Below are 26,893 nucleotides of genomic sequence, written 5' to 3'. Positions count from 1 at the left end.
TTTGTATGTTCAAAGCACTGAAAGGAAAAAAAAAAGCCTGTCAACCAAGAATTCTGTATTTGACAAAACTGTCCTTTGAAAATGAAGTAGAACTTAAAACATGTCGAAGCTCTACATGAAGTAGAGCTTAAAACAAAAGCTGAAGGAGTTCATCCCTACAAGAAATGCTAAAGGGATTCCTTTAGTTTTAATTTTTTTAAGATCTTATTTATTTATTCATGAGCAACACAGAGAGGCAGAGAGAGAAGCAGAGAGAGAAGCAGGCTCCATGCAGGAAGCCTGATGTGGGACTCAATCCCGGGTCTCCTGGATCACACCCTGGGCTACAGGCGGTGCTAAACCACTGTGCCACTGGAGCTGCCCGATTCCTTTAGTTTTAAATGAAAGGGCACTAGATAGTAACTTGAAGCTGTATGAAGAAATAAAGATTTCCAGTAAAGGTAAATATATATAAGAATCAGTATTATTTTGGGGGCGGGCTGTATCTCTACTTTGCATTCCTACTTGATTTGAAAGACAAATGCATTAAAAGAATTATAAATCTATCTTATTGGGTACACATTTATATAAATGTGTAAAAATGTAATTTATGGCAAATTCAGGTAACCTAGAGGAAAGGGACAAAATTCTAGAAACACACTTTATCTAAACTGGCTCCAGAAGAAAGAGAAAATTGTAAAAGGCCTATAAATAAGTAAAGAGACTGAATCAGTAATCAAAAACCTCCCAACAAAGTCTAGGACCAGATGGCTTCCCTGGTGAATTCTACCAAACCTTTAAAAGGAAATAACACCAATCCTCCTTAAACTCTGCCAAAAAATATAAGATTAGGAACACTTCCTAACTCATTCTATGAGACCAGCATTAACCCTGATGCTAAAGCCAAATGAAGACATCACAAGAAAAGAAAATTATAGACCAATGTTCTACATAAATATATAAGGACAAACCCTTGACAAAATACTCTCAAAGTGAATCCAGTAATATTGAATGTATTGTAAACCTTGACCAACTGGGATGTCACCTGGGAATGCAGTGCTGGTCCATCATAAGAGAAGCAGTCAGGTTATACACTACATTACTGAGTGAAGGAGGAGGATCGCATTATCCTTTCAACTCTTGCAGAAAAGTGATTTTACAAAATCCAACAGCCTTTTGTGGTAAAAACACTCAGACAACTAAGAATAGAAAGGAATGTTTTTTTTTTTTTTATCTGTATTTGTACTAAAATATTTCTAGTTGACAGACTCTTCTTATTTATTTTATTTGACATTCATAGAGCTTCTTGGATTTGGGGCTTAATGTCCTTCATTAGTTCTGAAAACTTCCCAGCCAGTATCTCATCAACTATTTTTTTCTGTCCAGTTCTTTCTTTTTTCACTTTCTTCCTAGGACTTTAGTTATTACATTAGCTCTATTAAAGATATATTAGATATTTTTTACTGTGTTTCATATGTTTCTTATAATATTTTCTGTTTTATACATCTGGTTTTCTTTCTTGGAATCTGAATATTTGGTTGGACTTATCTTCTAGTAAATTAATCCTTCTGCTATGTCTAATATGTCATTAAAACATCTTTTGAGTTCTCAGTTCCAGGAATTGTGTTTTTCAGTTCAGAATTTTTATCAATTTTCTATTGCTAGATCTCTGGTCTAATCTATCTCATTACCAGTTTTGTAAACATCATTTCACATAATAATTATAATATATGAATTACCCAAGGATTTGTTTCTGTTTTCTATTTTTTATCTTGTTTTGCCCCACCCCCTCTTATGAGATAGTACCATCATTTGATACTCTGATAATTTTTTTAAGTTCTAGCCCATGTATTCTTGCTGAAAGGAGGCTGTCCTCAAGGCTTTGTAAAGATTAGTCTGTTTCTGGTTTACACATAATCATAAGGTATAGTCCTCTTGGAATCTCAGTTTGAATCTGGGCTGTTTGCCAGGGCTCTTCCTCCTTGGTGGACCTTGATCTCCAACCTCTGCTCCATGAGACTACTTAAATTCTGCTGGGCTGTCTCACCTCTTTCTATTTCTTCCTAATTGTCATTTCTGTTTCAGGCCCCCATTACAGTTTAAGATTAAGTAAACCAAACAATATAAAGAATGTCAATCTCATTCCTCTGCAGTACACTTTACTCCAACATTTGATTCCCTAATTTTGACTGTCTTTGTTTTGGGATGCCTGCAGTAAGAATGCTGAATCCATTATTATTTGACCCTACATGATTGAGCAGTCCAGTTTTCTTCTCAGCCTCCATGCTCTATGTTGAGAATAAGCAAAATCCCTAAGAGGCAGAAACACTGGAGAAATTGCAGGTCACCTCAATGTTTAACTTTTCTCTTTTGTTTCCCTTAATCTTTGTGTCCTCCATTGCTCTCTGATGACTTCAAATAGCTGTTTTTATTTTGTTTTGTCTGTGTTATTTCATCACGTTTTGTAGTGGGTCTTGGTGGGAAGACTAACTGCATTATCATTGGAAAGCTCCTAAGTCTCTTTATCTGTGGATATTCTTCATTACTTTTCATGTTTTGTTAGTTATTTGTTAAAGAAAATTAGCTACTTATTTTATAAGATTTCCCATGGTACATCCCTGGGATGTCCCTAAACATGTTCCTTTGTGCTCTCTATTTTCCTTAAGTTGGTGGTTAAATATAGATGTATAAAATACTTTATAGATACTTATGTATTTTTCTAATTGCATTGAGCTGGGAGGCTCATGATTTCTAGTTTTCTCTGTTTTTGTGATGTTAAGAATTAATCCATGTGTTCATTTTAATTTGCATTTATGTCAAATGGCAAATAAGTGTGTGTTTTTAACTTTGTAAGAAACTGCCAAATGGTCTTTGATGGTAGCTATACCATTTTATGTTTCAAAAACCAATGTATGAGAGTTTTATTTGCTCAAAATTCTTCTCAACATTTGGTATTGTCATCCTTTTCGTTAACTTTAGTCACTCTAACGAGTAGGTACTGGCATTTTTTTGTGGTTTTATAATTTCCCCAGTACCTACTGCTAGTGAGCACCTGACATATGCTCATTGGCTGTTCATATATCTTCTTTTATCAAGTGCATATTCAGATCTTTTCCCCATATTTTACATTGGGCTATTTTTCTTCTTATTAAGTTGGAAGAGTATTTTATATATTCTGGATACTAGTTCTATTTCATTTTCTATATTTAGTTCTATATATATCCTGAGTCCTTGGCTTTTCATTATGTCCTGCCTAAGAAATCCTGTACTCTGACTTCTTTTTTTTTTATTTTTTTATTTTTTTTTATTTTTTATTTATTATTTTTTTGTTTTTTATTTATTTATTTATTTTTGTACTCTGACTTCTAAACACTTTTCTCCTGTGTTTTTTCTAGGTTTATAACTGTAACATTTTTTTGTTTGGCCATGTGATCCATTTAGGAATTTTCTTCTTTATGTCAGAGTGACCAAACAGTTGAGGTTTATGTTTAGGCATATGACTATCCATTTGTTCAAGCACCAGTGCTGAAAAGTTCTTTCAGATTTCACTGGACATTATCCCATTTCCTGATTAGAAGACATTTCCTGACCACAACACAGAAAATTCAGTTTATGTATCTTTTTAGTCCATATTATTATACTATTGTTCAGGTCTCACTTACCATTGTAACTTTTTTCTGGTTGATCTGTCAAAGTCTGTGTATTCTGTCAAGATCTCTTACTACCATTGTGCTGTATGTGGTTTTTGGTACTTTCCCTGTTCTACAGTTTTGGGTTTTTTTTTTTAATGCATCCTTATGCAATATTATGTATTGTGTTAGGGCTTGTGGCATTGAGATCTCTATTTTAGAATGCTGATAGAAAATGACTGTTTTGTTTAATACTGTTTGCCTTGAATTTGAATTTTATGTCTTGTTAATATGTTACTACTCTTCTTTTACATTTTCTTTTTCCTTATATGCCTTTCCCCATTATTTTATCTGTCAGTTTCATCAATTTTTTGTCCTGCCTTTGTCTTTTAATAAGATAATTTAAATGATATTCAATTATTGTGCTATTTATTTGGTTATGAGTGTATAGTTTTGTTCTTTCTCTTTTTATTTATTTTACTTTTTTTTGTTTTTTTCTCTTTTTAAAGTTTCTTTTGTTTCTTTTGTTTTGGTGCATTTCCTATATATTTTTTAGCCTTGCACATCTCCAGCCGCTTTAAAGAATGTATTTTCATTTTTTCAAAATATTCTTCAACATATAATTCTCTAAGTGTTAGAATTAGTGTGAAAAGTTCTATTTGTGATCTACTTAATATAAGTGGTTTATCAACACATATTCATTATCTCCCTCTTCCTCTCTTATATTTTTAGCATATTCCCATGTTTTAGATCAAGAGTGTTACTATTATTAATTATTACAGCATTATTTTCCACATTATGTCTTTTTCCAACAGTGGGTACTGAAATTTACATTCAGTTTTAAGACAGCTATTAAGTTTATCTCACTTTTTATTGGTTTGCATGGCTTTCACAATGCATATCTTTAAGTAAAGATATTTGTTTCATATTTTATGAGGCCTTCTGTACATTTCATAATGTTTTCTTCTCACCTTTAGCTTGATCAAAATAATTTTTTATGTAACATTTTTTCCCTTTGGATACTCTGTACTTGTTCCACTGTTATCTACCTTTTAGTGTTGCAGTAGAGAAATTGGATTTTGTTTATCAACCTAATTTTTCTACCTGGATGCCTGTACTTTTCTATAAATATTTTTTCCTGGTACATTGATTATTCCTTTGTTTTTAAAAAAAGATTTTATTTATTTATTTTAGTGGGGGAGAGGCAGACGGAGAGGAAGAAAGAGTCTTAAGCAGACTCCACACTGAGTACAGAGCTCAATCTGGGGCTTGATCTCACGATCCTGAGATCACCATGAGCTGAAACCAAAAGTCAGATGCTTAACCGACTGTGTCACCCAGGTGCCCCTCTATTGGTTATTCTTTTTTTTTTTTTAAGATTTTATTTGTTTATTCATAGAGACACAGAGAGAGAGAGAGGCAGAAACACAGGCAGAGGGAGAACCAGGCTCCATGCAGAGAGCCCGACGTGGAACTCGATCCAGGGTCTCCAGGATCACGCCCTGGGCTGCAGGCGGCGCTAAACCCCTGCCCCACTGGGGCTACCCTCTATTGGTTATTCTTAATATTTATTTATTTATTTATTTATTTATTTATTTTTATTCTTAATATTTCAGTTTTCTCTTGCCTCCCCTTTAAAACATCAATTGTCCTGATGCTAACTTTATCATTTGTGTTCAATTTGATCATCTTCTCTATCATAATTTTTAGCTTCATACCAAGTTCTTGGAGAATATCTCATGTTTGTTTTCCACATAACTTGACTTATTTTCCATAGCATAAATCTTGCACTTATTCCCTCTTAATTTAGCTTAATTTAGTTACTGTGCTTTTGGTATTCTTCTAATCCTTTTATCCATCTCTCTTTATATTTCTTGTTGACTTTTGGATTTTTTTTTAAAGATTTTATTTATTCATGAGAGACACAGAGAGAGAGAGAGAGGCAGAGACACAGGCAGAGAGAGAAGCGGGCTCCATGCAGGGAGCTCGACGTGGGACTCGATACCAGGTCTCCAGGATCATACCCTGGGCTGAAGGCAGCGCTAAACTGCTGAGCCACCAGGGCTGCCCAACTTTTGGATTTATCATGTTATTTCACCTCACACTATTTTCTCTGTATTGCTTTATGCTCCTCTTTTATTGGAAATTATTTATCTTTTAGCTGATGATACCCAAGAGTCTTGAAAGTTTCCTTTTTATTCTCTAATATATAATTTTCTGAGGCTTTAGAATTCTGTGAGTCTTTTAGATGCTGTATTGGTCAGGATTCTCCAGAGAAACAGAAACAATAAGGTGTGTGTGTGTGTGTGTGTGGTGTGTGTGTGTGTGTGAGAGAGAGAGAGAGAGAGAGAGAGAGAGAGAGAGAAAGACACTTATTATAGGAATTGGCCCATGTGATTGTGGCTTATGAGGAGTCCTAAGATCTGCAGTTGTTAAGATGAAGACCCAGGAAGTTCGTTTAAGTTCTGGAGTGAAAGCTTGCAGCCTCAAGACCTAGTAAGAGCCGCTTTTTAGTTCAAGTCTGAAGGCTGGAAAAGACTGATGTTCTAGCTCAAAGCAGTTAGGCAAGAGTTCCTTCTTACTCACAGGAGGATATACCTTTTGCTCTGTTCAGACCTCTAACGAATTAGATGAGGCCCACCCACATTAGGGAGGGGAATCTGCTTTACTCTATTGATATAAATTTTTTTAAAGTTTTATTTATTTATTTATTTATTTATTTATTTATTTATTTATTTATTTATGAGAGACAGAAAGAGAGAGAGAGAGAGAGAGGCAGAGACATAGGCGGAGGGAGAAGCAGGCTTCATGCAGGGAGCCCGATGCAGGACTTGATCGCAGGACCCCAGGATCACAACCTGAGCCAAAGGCAGACGCTCAACCACTAAGCCACTCAGAAGTCCCTATTGATTTAAATGTTAATCTCATCTAAAAATACTCTCCCAAACACACCCAGTGTAATGTTTGACCATATATCTGGGCACCTTGGGATCCAGTCAAATTAATACATAAAATTAATCTTTACAGATTGCTTTACCCTTTTTCTTTTTCCTATTTTGTTTCATTTTTACTTGGGCCATATAGCTAGTATTTTATTCTCCTATTTGACCTCAGATATAGTTCTTTACATGTTGTATCCTTGTCAAAAAACAGGGAGAGTAGACAGCCTATCATCCTTTTCTCTGCTCTATTTAATGGCAGTCTCATCCCTTTCCCAAATCATTTGTGTGTCTTCTGATTTCCTGCTTCTACTGGCTTTTAAGTTATCAGTTATTACAGCTAATAAACTTTAGTGGCTTTCATACCTAAGATGGTATTTTCTTGCATAATAACAACTCCAGAAATTGTAATCACACAGAGGCTCAGGAATGTCAGGGCTAATATATTTGTAATCTCTTGATCTTTTTTCCTCAAGGTTCCAAGGTAGCTGAGAAATGTAGCCATCATATCCTCTGTAGCAGGCAAAAAGTTTCTGAAGACATTTCTGCTTTCAAATCATTTGCCTTCCATATCTGACAAGAGGTCGAGAAACATAATTATTCTGTTTGTATTGCGAAGGATTATTTTGTTAATGTGGAAGGGAGCAGGGATAACAAATAGGCAACTAACATGGTCTGCACATATATATTTTTTTTGAGTAGAGAAGATGTCTTTCCGTGACCATTGTCTGCTTCTCTAAAAATTTTCTAGACTTGCAGAGTACAATGTAAATGGTCAGTTTCTAGCATGTTCTGTTACAGATATTCTTCAGTTCTTTTTTCTTTTTATGATTCTATTTATTTATTTGACACAGAGAGAGCGAGAGCACATTCACAAGCAGGGGGAGCAGCAGGCAGAGGCAGAAGGAGAAACAGGCTCCCCATCAAGCAAGAGGCACACGTGGGGCTCGATCCCAGGACCCTGGGATCACTACCGGAGCTGAAGGCAGACACTCAACTGACTGAGCCACCCAGGCACCCCTAGATTCTTTAGTTCTTGTTCTTACTTTGCTGATGGGACTATGCTTCTGAAATTACATTTTATTTCAACAATTTTCCTTTAACTGTAACTTTATGCCATCTCTTCAAAATATGCAGCTTCTGCTTAAATTTAAGAAAGAAGCTAGGTGGCCTGGAGTCGTTGAGGAACTCATGAAAAACAGGGAGAACCTCATTCTAACTTAATGCCTAGGAGTAGCGAATATAGAGGACAGCTGCCTATTATGTAATGCTCAGGGTCTTTGAGATCAAGAGATAGATGGTAGAAATCTTCAAAAATGTTTGATGCCCCATATTCTGAATTCTAGGAACATTTTTCTTAATTCAACTTCTGCCTTCTACTTACAATAACTTCATTGCTGGTTTTTTCAATCTTGGTTTTAGCATTATTGTGGCTTTTTCTGGCTCTTTACTGTTGGGAGTGTTTGTAAAAAAGCTATACTGAAGGGTTGTTAGCCAGGCAATCTTTATTCAGTGGGTATTTATTTTAATAGCCATTTGGTTTCATTACCGTTTAATGAGTTCTTTGATAGCGAGTTCCTTAATTAACAAGGCAGTCTTTCAGGTTTCCTCTTTTCTAATTGTTAACATATTTTGGTGCTTTCACACAGATACACTGTGATGAAAAGTTTCCTCTTTACGGCTCCTGTAAGGCCATTCAGAAAGGAAAAAGATGGGGATGGGGAGATTATGTAGTGTGTTTCCTTAGAATATAAATGGTTTAAGAGCATTTGCTCTCCCAAACTGAAACTGAGTGAAATATTCATATTTCATGCTCAATTTCCTATAACAGGAATAGCTCAGAGTGGATTTCTACATGTATGAAAGTTGGTTAAACCCAGCTCACGTCAGAATTTGTATGTTGAATTTTTCTATAACCGCCTCTCAGGAAAGGTGGAATATTTAATTCTACCTGGGACCCAAATAAACTTTCATTGAAAAATTTCCTTGAGCTATCTGCAGTACTCCCCTCAAAGATAAGAACATTTAATAATAAACTACCTACCACTCACTGAGGCCCTAATATATGCCAGATACTGTACAGGTCTCTATATCTGTTATCCCATTTCTTGCATAAATTTCTGCAAGGTTGGTGTCATTATCTCCACTTTACTGATGAACAAGCATGATTAAACAACTTTCCTAAAGGTCACATAAGTTATAGGGCCAGTATTTGAACCTAAATTAATATGAATCAAAGTCCTTGCTCTTTCTCTCTGTATCACTTCCACTGTAGTCCTGTCTTGTTTTCACTACCACTACCATAAAATGGACATGATGGCTCAGGCACTGTTCTCCCATAGAAGATTAATTAGAGAGCTAATGAAATTTTTGTAAAGAAGATCTTAAATGATTTCCCTCAGAGAAGCCTAAGGTTTTAAATATTCTGAAATGAAATATTTGTATTGGCAGAAAATAATGAACCAAAGCACATACAAGATACGTTAGCTCAAAAAAGCAAAAAAGAAACTCAGGCTAATGATGTGTTTGGGAGGAGAAATGCTCTTATTTAGGGTATTGACCAGTTAGGAACTAAGTAATAAGTTGTATGTGGAAGTTAAAAGCGACGGACTGGCAGACAGTCAGGCGTCTGTACCATTGTGTTTTGTAAACTTTCTCCTGTGGCTGTGGTGTGTTTTTTCCAAGCCCACTTAATTTTTTATGAGGTTTGTAAAGGTCTTGAATAAACAATTGAGATTATAGAGGTTTTCCTGGAAGCTTTGGTTAATATTTTAATACGCTCTGCTTTGTCACATTATTAAATAGCTTATTAGTTTGAAAGAGAGCATTTCTTTTTTCTTTTTGCTATTTCTTTTTTTTCTTTTTTCTTTTTTTTTTTTTTTTGTCCTAGCAGTTAAATATCAAAATTGGATGTAGTTTTTACGTGATTTTTTTCTTCTTTTTATTTTAACTTGATACCTCTGCAGATCGCCCTTGGATTGGGAATCAGCATTTGAGAGGCCTCCACTTAAAATGCACTTCAAGTGAAATTACAGTTTAGAGGGTATATCTTGAAATGAAGCCAGTGATTGTAAATGTAGGTAGTAAGAGAGGACTGGAGAAGGAGAGGCAGAATTGGATAGGGTCAGAAAACAGGAACTAATAGAACTTTGGAGATTACCTCATTGTGACCTTTTGCTCATTAATATATGAATCTGATTCTTTGGCATCTTGGTTGCAGTCTGGTGAAATGTCAAGCATGGCAAAGACTGAATACCTTCAAAGACATTTCTGTGTTAATGAGATGACTTGATGAAGTTGACCTTTAACCTGAACAGGAATTGAGGAAAGAGAAAGGAAGAGTTTTTATTTCTCATTATGAGGACTTCTTATTCTATGGAGGTTTGTGTAGTAATAATTGTTATTTGTAGAGTACTTTATATGACCTCATTTCAAATTGGAAGCCACTTGAAAACATTTCCATGTTGTTATTATTGGGATGTAATGAAGGTCACCCAGAAAGTCCTACCACTTTTGTGAAGCCTTCTCTGACTATTTTGGCCTTATAACTATTTCTTTTTAAATCATATAGCACTTAGAGTTTATTCTGCTCAATTTAGCAGTTAATTGCATGTTCTCCTTGATTTGCTTCAGAACAGGAAGTACACGTTCCACTTTTTTGTGTGACAGAATTTTTTACTTAAAAAGAAGAAAATCATATGACTCTATAAAAGGCACAAATGGTTAGTAAAATATTATGAACTCATAATATCTTACATTTTAAACAAATATACCCAATGTCTTGTCAACTGTTTTCCATACTCAGGATCAGAAGGATAAAAATTGTAATAGTCATTTGCTGAGTACTTAATTAATATAAGCCAGGTACTGTGGTAAATACTACATAGGAATTATTTTTATTTAACCATTGAAGCAATTCTATTTTGCAGATGACAAAACTGAGGCAAAGGTTAACGTCAGTATTCTGGGGCTTTGTATTTATTTATTTATTTATTTATTTATTATTTTTTAATGGGGCATTGTATTTAATGTTTGTTTTCATTAAACCACATATCTGTAATTTGTCTGTTTACCTTTATATATTTTTCTATTGTTTGTTTTTGCTCTTAACACTGTGTTGGTCTATGGCAGTAGAACATACAAGTTAAGGTATTTGCTGGTGTTTTCATTGTTTTGTAATGGGCATGTATGATTAACTGGTTATAACTTCTTATCCTTTATTGTGAATTTGAGTTCATAAGACCCATATATGAATGTATTTTCTTTATAAAGCAAAAGTTTTTGTCAGGCTGATAATGAAAATTGAGACTAGGGCATATGAAATTTTTGGCCAGGGAGAAAGTCTTTAAATGGTTATTATCATTTTTTCTGGTTGATATATATTGGCAAATTAAAAAGGTTCTTTTTGGGTTTTAGTTGTGATCTCATAGCTCATATCAGACTTCTCTAGTCATAAATATTTTTATATTTATAATTTATATTTATATACAAAATATAAAACCAGACAATTGTCAAAAAAAATGAAGGGATCAGTGCATGAGATGTAAATAACAATTGGTTTCAGAGGAACAGGGTACCAAAGAAGAAAAAAACATGGAGAAAGAACCCCTAAAATGTCTTTATAAAATTCCCCTTGAGCTCCTGACTAATTTATAAGCTTCACATGAATAGGGCACACTCTGGAGTTGCAGAAGATATCAGCTGCTTGGAATATTAATAGCTGAGCAAATATTCTGGAGTTGCACAGCAAAGACATTGAAGATTGAACCCATGGAGAGCCCTGATAAGCACATGGAACTTTCAGTTTAAATATGGATATTTTTTAAATTTTTATTTATTTATTATAGTCACACAGAGAGAGAGAGAGAGGCAGAGACACAGGCAGAGAGAGAAGCAGGCTCCATGCACCGGGAGCCCGACGTGGGATTCGATCCCGGGTCTCCAGGATCGTGCCCTGGGCCAAAGGCAGGCGCCAAACCACTGCGCCACCCAGAGATCCCCGGAACTTTCGGTTTAAACATCAGTAAAGCTATCTATAGGGATTAAGGACAAGTTCCTAAGATAAGGGGTGAAATTAAAGTAGACCCACTATAACTTTAAAAACAAGCCTGACAAAATGAAAGTGATCCACTAATAATTTAACTGCCTGCCTAAACAAAATTCAAAACTCTACTGAGGAAAATAAAATAATCTAGTGCCTCTATAGCATCTTATCTGCAACATATGGCATATGAAACAGAGTTTCTTAACATGATAATAAGAAAAACTGACCTGTAATCAAAAGTTAAAACAGTCAGTAGAAGCAGATCATTAGATAAACCAGATATGCTAGGAGACAGAGATTTCAAAATAACTGATTAATATGTTAAAGAAAACAGAGGAAAGAATGAACAATACCAAAACAAAATTATTTGAATAGATATTAAAAATCAAATGTGTGTTTAAGGATAGTAAAATTCAGGATTTGTAGTGAAAAGCTCATCACAAGAGCTCTCAAAGATGAATTAAATGTGTTTAACAGAATCAACAAAGCAGAAGTCAAGATGAGTTAGCTCAAAGATCTACAGAAAACACCCAAACTTAAACACATAGAAAAAAAAAAAGAATACTAATTTATTTTTAACTTTTAAAAATGGAATAGGTCATAAAAGAGATATGGAGCCAGTTGAAAGGTGTAATATGTATGTCCTTGGAGACCCAGGAGAGAATGAGAATTGTACAGAGGCTTTAATGTGTCTGCACTCAGTTGCAGATCTTCAAAATATATGAACAAAAACTGACAGAACCAAACAGATAAATGGATTTACAATATATTTCATTATTTTAGTACTCCTTCAGTAACCAATAAAACAAATAGACAGAATACCAGTAAGGCTGTAGAAGACTTGAACCATAATATCAAACAACTTGATTTAATCGACATTCCATCACCAAGAGCAGCATTTTTTTTTTCTAGTACACATGCAACATTCACTAAGCACATTCTAGACCATAAAACAAGTCTCAATAAATATAAAAGGAATAAGTTCTTACCAACTGTGTTTGCCATTTGCAACAGAAATAAGTTAGAAGTAAATAATAGACATGTTTATGTAATATACCACAATTAGACATAATGTATCATCTTTTTTATATAATGCTGGATGTGATTTGCAATTGTGTTGAAATTGGGTATGTATGTTTATGCAGGATTTTGGTTTTTACTTTTTTGTTCTTGTATCATCTTTGCCTTTGATTTTGCCATCAGGGTTATGTTGGTTTCATAAAATGAGTTTAGAAATGTTTTCTCTCCTATATTTTGTGGAAGGTTTTGTCTAGAATTGGTTTAGTATCTTCCATTAATACTTGATAGAGTTCACTAGTGAATTCATCAGAGTCTAGAGTTTCTTTATTGGAAGGTTATAAAATATAAATTCAATTTCTTTATTAGAAATAAGCTTATTTAATGTGTGTGTGTGTGTGAAAGACAGAGAGAAAGAATCTCAGGAGATGCGGAAAAAGATTTTGTCAAAAATGGACACTCTTTCAAAAAAAAAAATCTACCTCTCAGGAGACAAATCTAGTCTTATTTAATCCAATAAAAGGGTATCTGTGAAAACCTACATCTAACATTTTACTTAATGGTAAAAGACTAAATGTTTGACCTCTAAGATTAGGAACAAAACAAGGATGTTTGCTCTCAACATTCTAAATCAACACCCTATTGGAGCTAGTTCATGCAAAATGACAATAAAAGAAATAAAAAGTGTGCTAATTGAAAAGGAGGACATTGAAAATTTTTTCTTTTTTAAAAAGATAACGCCATTATCTAGAAAATTCTAAGAGATTTTTTTTAAAAAGGTAGTAAAACTGAGATCATAAGATACAAGGTCACTATGAAAAGAACAGGTCTGTTTCCTTTTTTTAAAGATCTTATTTACTTATTTTAGAGAGAGAGAGAGAGACAGAGCACACTAGCACAGACACAAGTGGGGGCGGGAGGAGGAAAGGAGAGGGAGAGGGACTCTCAAGCAGACTCCATGCTGAATGGAGCCCTACCTCAGGACTCCATCCCTGACCCTGAGATCATGACATGAGCTGAAACCCAAGAGTTGGATGCTTAACCATCTGAGCCACCCAGGCACTCCAAAACAGGTCTATTTCTTTGTACAAATAAAGAGGAATTAAAATCTGAAATTAAAAGTCAGTGTAGTTTACAACATCAAAAAACTGGAAATACTCTGTAACAAACAAAATACTGGAAATACTATGTAACAAACAAAATATGTGCAACTCAAAACTTTAAAAAAATTACCAAAAAAATGAAAGAAACTCTAACTAAATAGAAAGGTATACTGTATTTATGGATTCAATATTATTAAAATGTTAGTTTTCCCAAAATTAATGTAAAGCAACTTTTCTCCATCAGGCTTCTAGGTGAGAATCACACCGCAATTCCCTAAGGCATCCATGATATATAATGAAGTAACATTTCTTCAACGTGTGTGGAATTGTACTAGCTATATAAATCTTGAAGGAAATAAGTATAGATGTTAATAAGCTGATTTTAAGATTTCTATGAAAATTCAAAGCCTAAAATAAAATAACTAAGACTATTTTGAAAAAGAAGAAGAATGTTAGGGAACTTTATGCTGCCTGGTTTCTGTATTTACTATAATGCTTTAGTAAGTAAGAGAGTGAAGTATTGGCATAAAGTTTGACAAAAAGATCAAGGAACAGAATAGGGAGCCTGATTTTCAACAAAGGTGCCTATGCAATATCTCTATCTTGTACACTAATATTGAACACTATATTGTACACTATATTGAAACTAATATTACATTGTATATTAACTAGAATTTCACTAAATATTTTTAAAAAGAAATAAAAACATGTTTGATAGTCTCCACGTCTACTCACTACATGGAGAAAAACTTGAACAAGTACCTTTTGAAAGAGGATATCCGTTTGACCAGAAGGTATGAAAATATGCTTCAATAGAATTACTTCTGAAGGAATGCACATTGAAGCCACAATAAGATACCACTATACTCTGGCAACATAGCATGAATTCAAAAGGTTTTTACAATATCAAGTGTCGGAGAGGCTATGGGATAGCTCATACATTACTCATGGGAATATGAAATGGCACAGTCACTCTGAAGAACTTTGGCAGTTTCTGATAAAATTAAATATATAACTACCCTATGATCTAGCAATCTCCCACCTAGGTATTTTTCCAAGGAAAATGAATATTTCCACTTAAAGACTTTTATTTGTAATAGCTTCCAAATAGAAATAACCCAAATACATACCAGTAAAAAAAAAAAAAAATGAACAAATTGTGATTTACTCATACTCTTCAGCAATAAAAAGGAACAAGCTATAGATACATGAAATAACCTAGATGAATCTCAAAAACATGCTGAGTGAAAAAAAGCTGGGTATAAAAGAGGCCTGGAGAAATCTTTTTATATGAAGTTGAAGAGCAGCCAGAGCTAACCTATGGGGCTGTATGTCAGAAGAGTTATCTCATGGTGTGGGTGGGTCTACCGATTTTAAAGGCAACTTGGGGAGCTTCTGAGTCTATGGAAATGTTCTGTATCTTGAGCTGGATGGTAGTTTTATAGGTTTTTACATATGAAAAGGTCATCAAGCTATATTCTTAAGATTCGCCCAGGTACTGCTTGTAAGTATACCTCATATGTAGCAAAAAGTGTTTTTTTTTTTTGTTTTTGTTTTGTTTTTTGTTTTTGTTTTTTTTTTTTGTTTTTTGTTTTTTAAGATTTCTTGGGTTTCTTAAAAGGTGACTGAGAATAAAAAAGTGAAGCAAGTGGATAAGTCTCAGAACCAGGTGTAAAGCATCTGGTAAATCCCTCCTCTGACTTCTCCTTACATTCACATCCTGAATATATATTCCCAGTTTTCTTTGGACAATGCTTTTCTCTTTGGACTTCTTAATTTCTCATGACAAGTTAAGTAGGAATTATTTTCTTTTATTTTTATTATGTTTTTCTTATTTTTTATTACTAGGGGTTCACCATCTCATTGTAGGCCTAGTAATGGCTTAAATAACACTATATATGTTGTCCAGGATATTTTGACTATCATCCTTGGGCCTTTTTTTTTAAGCTGTTGTTTGTTTAGAATGGAGGGAATTATGCATGATTTTAATGAGTGGATATTTATTCAGGTTCTCTAATTGAGTTTAATAATATTCTTTGGAGGGGATCCCTGGGTGGCTCAACGGTTTAGCACCTGCCTTCGGCCCAGAGCGTGATCCTTGAGACCCGGGATCGAGTCCCACGTCGGGCGCCCTGCATGGTGCCTGCTTCTCCCTCTGCCTGTGTCTCTGCCTCTCTCTCTCTCTCTCTCTCTGTGTGTGTGTGTGTGTGTCTCTCATGAATAAATAAATAAAATCTTAAAAAAAAAAAGAAAAGAAAATGCATTTGTTTTTTTTTTAAAAAAAGATTACTTAAGAGGGTGAAACCACCTTTTTTTTTTTTTTTTTGCATGATATGTTGGTGATTTTGACTGAGTCTATGTTTATCCTTTCTTAGAAAACCTATGGACACTGTGGTGGTAACGGAAACCAGAAATGAAAAAAGAATGGGTAGTGGACTGTGAATTAGCAAAGTTCCAAAATGCTTTCTAGAGTTGGCAAAATATTTAACACTGGAAACATTCATTTCTGCAATTATCACTTTGTTTAGGAATAAATAATTAGCTTGAAGGGGAGTAGAATGGAAAGTAATTGGAGGGCAGTTAAATAACTCAATATGTTAAGAGTAGTATAACATTTGATAATGTATAAGTGCATTTGGCTTTCTTGATTGATATATATTGATGAGGACTTGAAAGCCAAGTCTATGTTTCATGTTAATACATTAAGGGTAATAAACCATTTACTATTTTTAGATGAATCAGGAGTCAGGAGTATCAACTATCTTATCCCAAATTACACAGCCAGTAAGTAGTAGAGAATAAAGATTGGGACTTTCTGACTCTCAGCTATCTTATTTTCATTTTACCGGTCCAGTTTTGCTTCTCCTTGGCAACCTATTTTGGCTGCTGAAACAAGCCTTTCAAATGCTATCTTCTTCAGCCTCTAGCTTCATCGGGCTTTTAGCTCTTTGATTTTCACAACATCTCCATGTTCAGCTTGTTGGGTTCTTTAAGCATCTATCTTGGCCTAGGTGATTACTTTGGGCCACATGTTAAGAAGGACACCGCAGCCAATACTCAGTATTTGAAGAGTTGGCTCCTGAATTACCACTATCTTACCTATGTGGGCCTAGTCTACATCTTGGATGACCCATTAACCTTGTTACCATCTGGACCAGTTTTTGCTCAATGTTTCCCTGTAAGACAGTATAAGATTTAGTACTGCTTTTTAGGTGATGGTTTACTGGAAAGATACAGATTTAGGACTGGGTAGAAATGCTTAATAAATAGCCATTTGATTTCATAAAAATTTCTGAACTTCACAGAAGTGTATTCATCTACAAGAAAAAAAGAATACCAACTTGTGGCAGTGATTCTGCAAATGAAATGAAATAGCATAAGATGTCACCTGCTTAAGTCCAGCCACCTTGGGTGTATGCTAATGCCCAAAAGATAGTTTCTTACCCTTTTCTCTGGCTTCTGATCTGGTTTAGTCTTACCCTCCTTCCTTCATTCTATTCCCACTCTCTCTGTGGAAAAGCCACAGGGCTTCTCACAGCTTGGATCTGCCCCCTCTGATTGTTCACCCAGAGCCTGTTACTGTTGAACTCTCTGGTTCTCCTTGGTGTGCTACCTGTTTCAGGTCTCCAGTGGGTTTAACTGAAAGCAAGCCATTTAATGTAGGTTTCATTTATAATGTTGACTTTTCTCTTTAGGATTCAATATGCTTCCATTGCCTCTTTTTTAGTTGGCCTGTACAGTAGTCCCTAAGTATTTCCACTTGTCTTAAATCTTCTAGAGTGTGGATCTTCAGAACATCCAAACAGAACTGTATAGATGAGGAACAATTTTTTTAAAGATTATATTGTATTTTTTAAAGTAATCTCTACACCCTACGTGGGGCTTGAACTCACAACCCCGAGATCAAGAGTTACATATGCCACAAACTAAGCCAGTTAGGCATTCCTCAGTGTTCATTATAAAAAAAAATAAAAAATAAAAATCCTTTTATTTATTTTTTTCAGAAAATTTGGATTTTTCTTTACATTTTTTAATGTGTTCAATCAATAAAGCAGTAAACATTCTGGTTTCTTTTTTTTTTAATTTTATTTAAATTCAGTTTGCCAACATAGAGTATAACACCCAGTGCTCATCTCATCATGTGCCCTCCTTAGTGCCCATCCCCCAGTTATCCCATCCCCTCACCTACCTCCCTTTCTGCAACCCTTTGTTTCCCAGAGTTGGGAGTCTCTCATGGTTTGTCTTCCTCTTTGATAACACTATAGTTTCTAGATAAATTAGGGAATTTTGTTTACATTTGTTTTTTAAGGATTCTAGTAATTTTGGAAGGGACTTTGAAATTTACCCTCTGAAGAAAAATCCCTTTTTAGTTTAATTAAGGTTTTGAATATTATTTGTCTACTGTGTATTTTGGGGGGAAAGCGCTTCTTGAATAAATAGCTGGGCTTTATGAATTTTAATGTTATAGCTATATAACTCATGGTAATGAAGGTAGTAGTGAAGATGATTGCCACCAGGTGCTATTAATCCAAGATTATTGAATGCCAAGGATATCATACTGGAGAAAATCTTAAAGAAATCCCTAATTATGAAAAATAAATTATTGGGACGTCTGGGTGGTCAGCGGTTGAGCATCTGCCTTTGACTCAGAGTGTGATCCTGGGGTCCGGGGGTCGAGTTCTGCATCGGGCTCCCTGTGAGGAGCCTGCTTCTTTCTCTGCCTGTGTCTCTGCCTCTCTGTGTGTCTGTCATGAATAAACAAATAAAATCTTAAAAAAAAAAAAAGAAAAAATTATTGTAATTTTTGTTGGGATTTCCTTTTAGTCCAATAACATTATGATTTACACTCTTCTATTTCAGGGAAAGGTGGCCCAGACAGCATGTATGTCAGCTTGCAAGCATTTAGCCACATCCTTGATGCAACTTTTGCTGGAAGCTGAAGTAAGACAACTCACCTTGGGAGCATTACAGCAGTTCAACTTGGATGTCAGAGAATGTGAACGTAAGACAGTGAAGCATCTCTTTACTTGTTTGTTTTACCTGTGTGTGTACTCACGCCCATGAAAAAAAAAAAAGAAAAAGATAAGCTTAGGTCTGTGGGGTCTTTGTTCCTGATGGAGTTGATGAATACCTGGATGATAGAGACAACTTGAAAGGCGTGTAGAAATAGCCTATCAGCAAGCTAATTTGAGCACCCAGAAGTGCCAAGGCCCCTATGCAGAATATAGATCTCTGGCCACAAACAAGTTTGCAATCCCAGGGGTGGGGATATAAGGCAGACATGCATTTAATGCACATCAAAGAAAACCTGATTAGTCGAAAGCCTTCAAAAGAATACAGTTCCCAACTACTTTTTTTTAATATTTTAAAACCATTTTTACATCTTATCTACAAACTCTTCTTCATCTAAAGAACAAAGGTGTGTGCACTTACCAGTCAGAAATGTTTTCTATTACAGGTAGAAACAGAGAATGTTAGAGTGATTTTAAAAAATAGGTTTTATTTTTCTTGGAGACAGTTGGTTGCTATATTGATTTAGTTACTCAGTGATGTCATCAAGGACTTGGGCTTTTTTTTTTAGTAGACACACAATGTTTCGGGCATACACCATAGTGGTTCAGCTTCTCTATACCTTATGCTATGCTCACTCCAAGTGCACTACCATCTATCACCATACAATGCTATTACAATATTGTTGACTATATTTCTAATGCTGTGCCTTTTATACTCATGGCTTATTCATTCCTTCACTGGAAGCCTGTATCTCCCACTTCCCCTCACACATTTGCCCATCCTACCATCCCCCAAACAACTATGAGTTTGTTCTCTGTATTTATAGGCCTGATTCTGCTTTTTGTTTGTTTATTCATTTGTTTTGTTTTTTAGATTCCACGTTATGAGTGAAATTAAATTGATATTTCAAGGACCCAGACTCTTTTGTTCCCTCTCCTCTGCCATACTTGGAAGTGTGGACTTTTCCTCTTCATACATATTATAGTCAGAAGAGATCACATTCCCTCAAAAAAAAAAAAAAAAAAAAAGAAAAAAGAAACAGAAATGGCATATGACCCAATAATTCTGCATCTAAATATTTATCTAAAGAAAATAAAACAGTAATATGAAAAGATATATGTATCCCTGTGTTTATTGCAGCATTACTTACAATAGCTAAATATGGAAACAACCTAAGTGTCCATAGATAGATGAATGGATAAAGATGTGACATATCTCTATGATAGAATATTATTCAACCATAAAAGAATGAAATCTTGCCATTCACAACAACATGGATGGACCTGGAGAGTCTTATGCTATAAGTAAAATAAGTCAGAAAGAAAAATACAAATAATATATGTTCACTTAATGTGGAATCTAAAAAATAAAACAAAAAAGACAGAAATAGACTCATAAATAGAGAAAACTGTGATCGCCAGAGGGAGAGTGAGGGGTGGATAAAATAAGTGATGTAGATGAGATACAAAATTCTACTTAAAAAATAAGAAAATGACAGAGATGAAAATTAGAGCTTAGGGAGTATAGTTATTAGGGTAGTAAGTTTGTACGGTGGTATGGTAACTATACTTGTGGTAAGCATTTTGTTACGCGTGTAATTGTCAAATCATTATGTTGTAACTAATATTGTATGCCAACTATACTTCAATTTTTAAAAAAAATAAGAGGAGATTTACATTCAAGACAGGAAAAAGAGGCCAGTGTCACTTAGTCCTTTTATTAAGAAAATTAAAACCTTTTCAGGAGACACCTAACAAGCTTCCCCGTATGTCTCATTGGTAATAATACAGTTCCATGGTTACCTCCACCTCTGAGGGAGGCCACAAGATTATCTGGCAAAGTGATAGAAGACCATCATTATTAGGATAGTTGATTCATCATGAGTCATCCCCTTGGAGTTGAACATAAAATTAGTTCTGGTTAGGAAGAAGAAGGAAGAAATAAAGAGTGTTCTGATGTTCATTGTGGTGTCAGAAATGAAAATGAACAAAAATGATATGACAACTTGAAATTTTTTTCTGACTCTAAGAAAAATTAGTGGAAAATTCTAAAAGTCTGCTAATACTTTTTCTCTATCTCTTTATTTTTGCTGCCTGTTAGTTTCTCTTGTTTGACTTTTGATGACTAGAAATTAAGCTTTTATTGGCTATGCTGTTTTTAATGAATTACTTACTAGAGACTTCCAGTTTTAGTCACCACACAGTAACAGTTATCAACATTACCTTTCTGCTATAAACTTCTGTAAAACTGGATAAAATGCAGAAAGCAATTCTTTTCATGTATTGGGTAGTAGCACAAAGTTGTGATCTTTCAGAAAGGGGAAATGTACGAGATAAACCTGACATTCACTCTCATTTTCTGTCTGGGGTTACTTACTGTCCAAACAGCTGCACAGTAAAGTAGAGCCCAAATCAAAAGCAGAGTTTTGCACAGAAAACAAAACAAAACAAAAACCAGAGATTAATATATAGGGCTGGTGAGGCAGCTGGGTTTTTTGTGGGGCAAGATACAAGAGAGCAAGGAATTGTTTAGAGAAGTAGCTCTAGAAGTCTACATCAGAGAGCCTTTGAGTCTCTGATGGTCAAAAACTAAGTTGCTGTGTGCAGGGTAAAATCCTGGGAAGCCTGGCAGAGAACAGCCACTGAAGATCTGTGAGTGCTAAGAGACATTGGAATTCTGGCCAACCAAAGTTGAGAGACCAGCTAATCATCTTGCACTCAATAAGACCCCCAAAAGTTAGGCCTTAAGAGTATTCAAGCTCTAGAGTAAGAGCCAATCTTCATACATCCTAAGAAAGCCAAATAATGATACCTAACAAAATAAAGGTAACCTACCAATAAAACAATCGCCTGCCAAGACAAAACTCAACTGTCTTTGAAGGATGAGGAACACACAAAAAATTTCAGACTCTTAACCACATAGCCTCAACAATTTCACAGCAAAAGGCTAAGATTTAACATGCAAAGAAACAGGAGAATGTGACCCCTAACAAGAAGTGACAGGCAATAGAAATAGACCCACTGATAACAGAAATGTTGAAAATAATAGGGCCTTTAAAAATCTGCATATAAATATATTTAGTACTTTCAACCATAGCTGAAATTGTTCCCAGGTTTGATAAAAAACATTAATGCATTGATTCAAAAAGCTCAATGAATCTTTAGCAGGATAAACAGAAAGCCACACCCAAGTACATTATGTTAGATTACTAAAAAATAAAAATAAATAAAAGAGAAAATCTTAAAAATGCCCCAAGAAGAAAAGACATATTACATAATGAAAGGCAATGATAAAAATGACTGCTTATTATCAGAAACAGTGTTACCAGGAGGCAATAGGATATCTTCAAAGTACTGAAAGGAAAGAAAAACAAAAAGGCCTGTGAACCTAAAACTCTATGTCGTGTAAAAAATATCCTTCAAAAATCAAGATACAATAAAGGCATTTCAAGTAAAGAGAAGTTAAGAAAATTTGTTTGCCAGGTTTGCACTACAACTCATTTAAAAGGTAGTTTTTCCAACTGAAGGGAAGTACTAGATGCTCACTCAGATCTATGAGGCAGATTACATTGCTCAAAGATGTCTATAGTAGTATCGCCTTCCCCACATCTTTTTCTAGAACCTTCACACTACCTTATTAAGATGGGACATTTAACTCCCCTTTTCTTGAATCTGGGCAAGTTTGTGACTTGATCATAACTAATAGAGTGTGACAAAAGTGGCTGTTTTAACTTAAGTGGCTAGATCATAAAAGGTAGTGCAGCCACCATCACCTTTGTTAGCTGCTGCTAACAAAGTCCGTCTACCTTGAGGCCGCCACAATGTGAGGAAACCCAGATCAGCTTGTGGGGGGACCACATGGGGAAGCTCTGATATCTGACATCTAATATTTTATGTTATTGGTGCTGTGTTTTGTTACATTCCTTTAAATAGTGTTAGATTTTTGTCGTGACTCGCATTTACATTATATGGGATTGGTTGGAATCTTTCAACTCTTGCTTTTATGTTTATATTGGGTCCAGAGCCACTCTTTATCTAGGTCTTATTAACCCCAAATCCAGAACAACACCTTTTGAAGGATTCTACCTCATGTCCCACCTATCAGGAGACCTTTCGATTCTGGCTGGTGGGCATACAAAATATGCCCAGCTCTGTAAAAGCTCCGTAAATTATTCTGCCTATTTATTTCTGGTGGTCCTTTCCCCAGTCTTGGGTACTTTCTTCTCATATATGCATAGATTAGTACCCAGCCAAGTATTCAGTGAGAACCTTCTGAAGTTTTCCTGAGTTCTCTTGATTTGTAGCTTCTACCACTCTGGTATTTGGCCCTGGAAATACTAATTTCCTTGGCATTCTGGACTATAGTCTGTGACTTTTCAACTCAGACTGCCATGCTTTGTTTGGATTCCCTCCCTATGCCCGCTTTGCTTCACAGCCTGGAAGCTGCCTCTAGGTATGTTTACCTGGTTTGTTTTCCTTCTTTCAGAGATCACAGTGCTGCACTGACTGTCTAATCTCTATAAAACCATTCCTTCACATGCTTCGTCCAATTTGGGGTTTCGTTTTTAGTTTTTTTAATCTGGTGATAAGATGAGTCCTCTTCCTATTACTCCATCATGACCAGTACCAGAATAATCAAGTAAATATCTTCTCATGCTTTTTAAAAATTTTATATTTTGCAGAAAAAAACCCTGCTTTTTGTGGAATTTTTGGGGGAAAAAAGAAAAGTACAAAGAGAAAAATCACCATAATCTCATCATTCTGAAATAAATACATTCCAGAGATTATATTCAGAAATGATAATATCCAGCAGCCATAGAATTTTTTTCTAGAAATCATCCATCAGATCCGCGCATCTAATTAATCCAAATTGTTTTATGTGCCTGGGTCTTAACCAATTATTTACCAGGAGGATAAAATATGCTTGATGATGGGCTAGACCAGTCAAAATTGATTTTTAATATTGGGTATAAAGTCATTCATTTCGAAGTTTTGAGGAAAGAGTAGAACTTCATTCTGATATACAGAGAAGGAAGAATGGGGCTTTGGGGTGGGCAACCAACCAGTGGCATTGGTTTAACAATAAGTCTGATGAATGATTGGGAATCACTACATGACTACATCTTGTCAGAACTAAAAGATAAAAAGGATTGGAGGTGATAAGGCTAAAATATATGAGCCTAGAGGAAGAGGAGTGATGGCCTAGGAGAAGCACTGGGGAATAAGGAAGATACCCATGTTAGGCCTGATACTGAAGTACATTTTATGTAGAATGAGCAGCTTCTACTTGAGAGAACTGTAGGCGAATTGGTATCCTTCGCAGAGAGCTAGCTTTCAGTTAAGGCTAAAAGGTGAACAGATCACTTAATGAAAGGGTGGAAACCTAATAGAGTTTGTTAACCTGCCAAAGGGGTTCCAGAGAGCCAGTACTATATCTGAAAAGCCATTTGATATTGGCCATAGCCTTTCAGACTTAGGATCAGCTCAAAGCCAACATTTGTAGGACCTGACAGTGTCTCCAATAAGCATTTTTTTTCCTCCGTATATTGTGGAATCACTAAGGTTCATCAGTTTTAATGTTTCATTTCTGATTGTCAGTAATTTGTCTGTCAAGAAACTTTCATGGCCATTTATTTTACTTTAAAAGAAAGAATTCTATTCTATGTTTTTTGCTATACCATCCCCCTAATTCTTTTTTTCTTTAGATGCTCAGTGGTCTATAAAAAAATCTTAAAGAAATGATACATAAGATTCAAGTAACTATACAGAGGCGTATAAAAGCAGCCCCAAATGACAAGATAATTAACACTTACATCTTTCTACCCAGTGGTGTGTGCATGCAGTATTTTCTCTATTGTCTGTGAGTCCTTGCAAGAACTGTATAGGTCCTGAAAGAAATCAAACTCTGGACAAGGTAGAATGTGAATGTACCTTGAGTGTTTGCCTCTGAGGCCTGGGCTGCCATTTTCCTAGATCCCAAGTACATAGAGGAATTGTATGCATTACCATGAGCCTGAGATATTTAGCTAGTATAGTGTAGTCAGTAAGAACATAGAGTTCAGAGTCAGTTCAACCAAATGGATTCAAATCACCACTTGGATTTAGTGTGGCCATGTGTAAATTCTTTAACTTCTCACAGCACCATTTATGAAACAGGGATAATAATAGCAACTAATAACACAGAATTAAATAAGAGAATGCATGAAAGGGTTTATTTCATGGCCGGCAAAACAGTAACCATGAATTAAGTGGTGGCTTCTCCGCTTACCATTAGCAGTAGCAGCCCAGCAGCTAATACATATCCAGAACGCTCAGAGGTCTTTTGTAGGCCACTCAAATCTTTGGTTAGTTTATGAATCAGGTAGGTTTGGAGAGGCCCTTTTATTTGGCATAAGAAATTTATTTTTGTTTTTGGTAGCTGTCTGTGAAACTTCTGCAGTTGTCCTGAAAGGTCTGATCCAGAACCAACGATTTTCCGATTCTCGGAATGATGCTCTTGTAAGATAACAGTCAGTTGGCTCAGCTGCTTACTAGAAATAGTACCTATGCTGAGGGCATCATCTAGTAGAAATGTTGTTGTTATGCAATTCTTCCTGACAGGCTACTAAACCACCTACCTTTAAAGTGGAGGCTATTAGGAATTCAGGAGGTGTGAAGAAAATACTCCTTTCCCTTTCGTAATTGCCAGTGACCTCTGGGTATTTCTGCTGTGTATAGATTTCATCTTACACTTTCATACATTAGTATGTCTTAGATTTGGTTTTGGATGTTGGAGCACTGGAACCTGGCTGAGAAACTGGATTTTGAATACTAGGAAGTCTCGATAGCCTAGTACTTTATTTCTTTAGCCAAACTTGGATTGCTATATCATTCCTGTACTTCCTAGTCAGTCTGTGTCTGGATTTGGAATTTCCTAAGCTTTCCCTTTGTGCATTCTAAATAAAGAGGTCTAGGATCATAGGCAAGCTCAACTACTTGGTTGCAGCATTAATTCAGTAATCTGTTCACTTACTCAACAAATATATGTGGAGCCCCTACTCTGTGTAGAGTACCAGGCTGGAGGCTGGAGATAAAATGGAAAACAGTGGATTTTAAATAGGAGAGTGACTTGATTAGGTTTGTATTTTTGAAAAGGACTCTGCAATTTATCAGGAGCCTTCAAGACCAGTAATAAGACTGTTACAGTATAGAGATGCATGATAGAGATGAGTTGGGAGCTTCAGCCTATTTCTGCATGGTAATTCAAGCCATGAAAGTGAATAAATCAACTTATTTAATCTCCCTGAGTCCATCAACAAACTAAAAATATTAATCTCTATTCTGTTTGTCTCACAGTATTGTTAGGAAGTGAACTGAGATAATGTATATAAAATCATTTATAAACATCTATTTGATTTATTTACATTAATCATTTCTTTATCCATATGCTTTTATGTGTTTTTCTTATTTTCTTTCCCACTTTCACTGTTATTTGGTTTATAATGTTAAATGTTTTCGGTTTTTAGTTATCTACTCAGGTCCCTAAATTATTCAAAATATTGGTATATTAAAAGTATAATATAATTAAGCCAAATCCAGGGCACATTTGGTTAAAAAGAAATGCAGCAGAAATCGAATCTTTTAAAATTTGGAGGAATCCATTTCCCAGGACCCATTAGTCTTTTGCACGGAATAAACTCGGTCCTTGAACAATAAGGTAAGATTGCCAAATTCTCTCACTTCTTTAATGGTCAAGTTAATCTGGCCTTGGTTTACTGTTTGGAGAAGGGCCCCAGAGTCTTCCATTTCACCATTCTTATCATAATAGCCCTCACTTTACAGGTCAGGAAACCAGTGTGGAGAATCGGAGAATCTGCCTAAACTCAGGATTTTGGAAAACAACTTCAGAGTAAATTCATGATCTCACTGAGCCTACTATGATAGAACATAATGGCAGAACACCATTTGTCACTTACCGTCTGTAAATCCCCACTCTAACGGAAAGATCAGATAGCTTTCTTCATCCATAAAGAACTAATTTTAGCTCAAAAGATCCAGTAGTTCCTAGACGTTTTAACATTTTAATATCTTTGTAAATATTCACTAAAATAAATGGCTTTGAGTCACCTCATGATACACTCAGGTGTGTTTTAGCTAATGTTAATCAGGTAAACCTTAATAGGCTGACTTG

The 26,893-nt window shown here is 35.2% G+C and overlaps 1 protein-coding gene and 1 long non-coding RNA gene across 18 annotated transcripts in view; one reads left to right on the top strand and one right to left on the bottom strand.

Moving 5' to 3' along the window:
* The window catches only part of EXOC6B (exocyst complex component 6B), a 615,377-nt gene that overhangs the window by 411,010 nt on the left and 177,474 nt on the right, over positions 1 to 26,893 (top strand). For 10 of the 12 annotated variants that reach the window (XR_012004238.1, XR_012004237.1, XR_012004239.1 and 7 more), the window contains one exon: positions 18,572 to 18,713. Coding sequence is in view for 8 of the 12 variants with exons in the window: in XM_072769830.1 (XP_072625931.1) it covers positions 18,572 to 18,713 (142 nt within the window). In the remaining 4 variants the exon portion in view is untranslated. Of the gene's footprint in view, positions 1 to 9,767; positions 9,929 to 18,571; positions 18,714 to 19,597; positions 19,839 to 26,893 lie in introns of those variants that run through there. The other 2 variants (XR_012004240.1, XM_072769838.1) reach the window with 2 other exon arrangements.
* LOC140601194 (uncharacterized) overlaps positions 1 to 26,893 on the bottom strand; it is a 59,254-nt gene that overhangs the window by 21,690 nt on the left and 10,671 nt on the right. For 4 of the 6 annotated variants that reach the window (XR_012004245.1, XR_012004247.1, XR_012004248.1 and 1 more), the window contains exons 3-4: positions 18,667 to 18,751; positions 9,708 to 9,856 (exon numbers count right to left, since the gene is read on the bottom strand). This is a non-coding gene — a long non-coding RNA (uncharacterized lncRNA). Of the gene's footprint in view, positions 1 to 6,898; positions 7,121 to 9,707; positions 9,857 to 18,666; positions 18,752 to 26,893 lie in introns of those variants that run through there. The other 2 variants (XR_012004243.1, XR_012004246.1) reach the window with 2 other exon arrangements.

This window comes from Canis lupus, chromosome 12, assembly GCF_048164855.1.
Source record: "Canis lupus baileyi chromosome 12, mCanLup2.hap1, whole genome shotgun sequence".
NCBI classification, from domain to species: Eukaryota; Metazoa; Chordata; class Mammalia; order Carnivora; family Canidae; genus Canis; species Canis lupus.
This window is presented reverse-complemented; position numbering and strand designations above follow the sequence as displayed.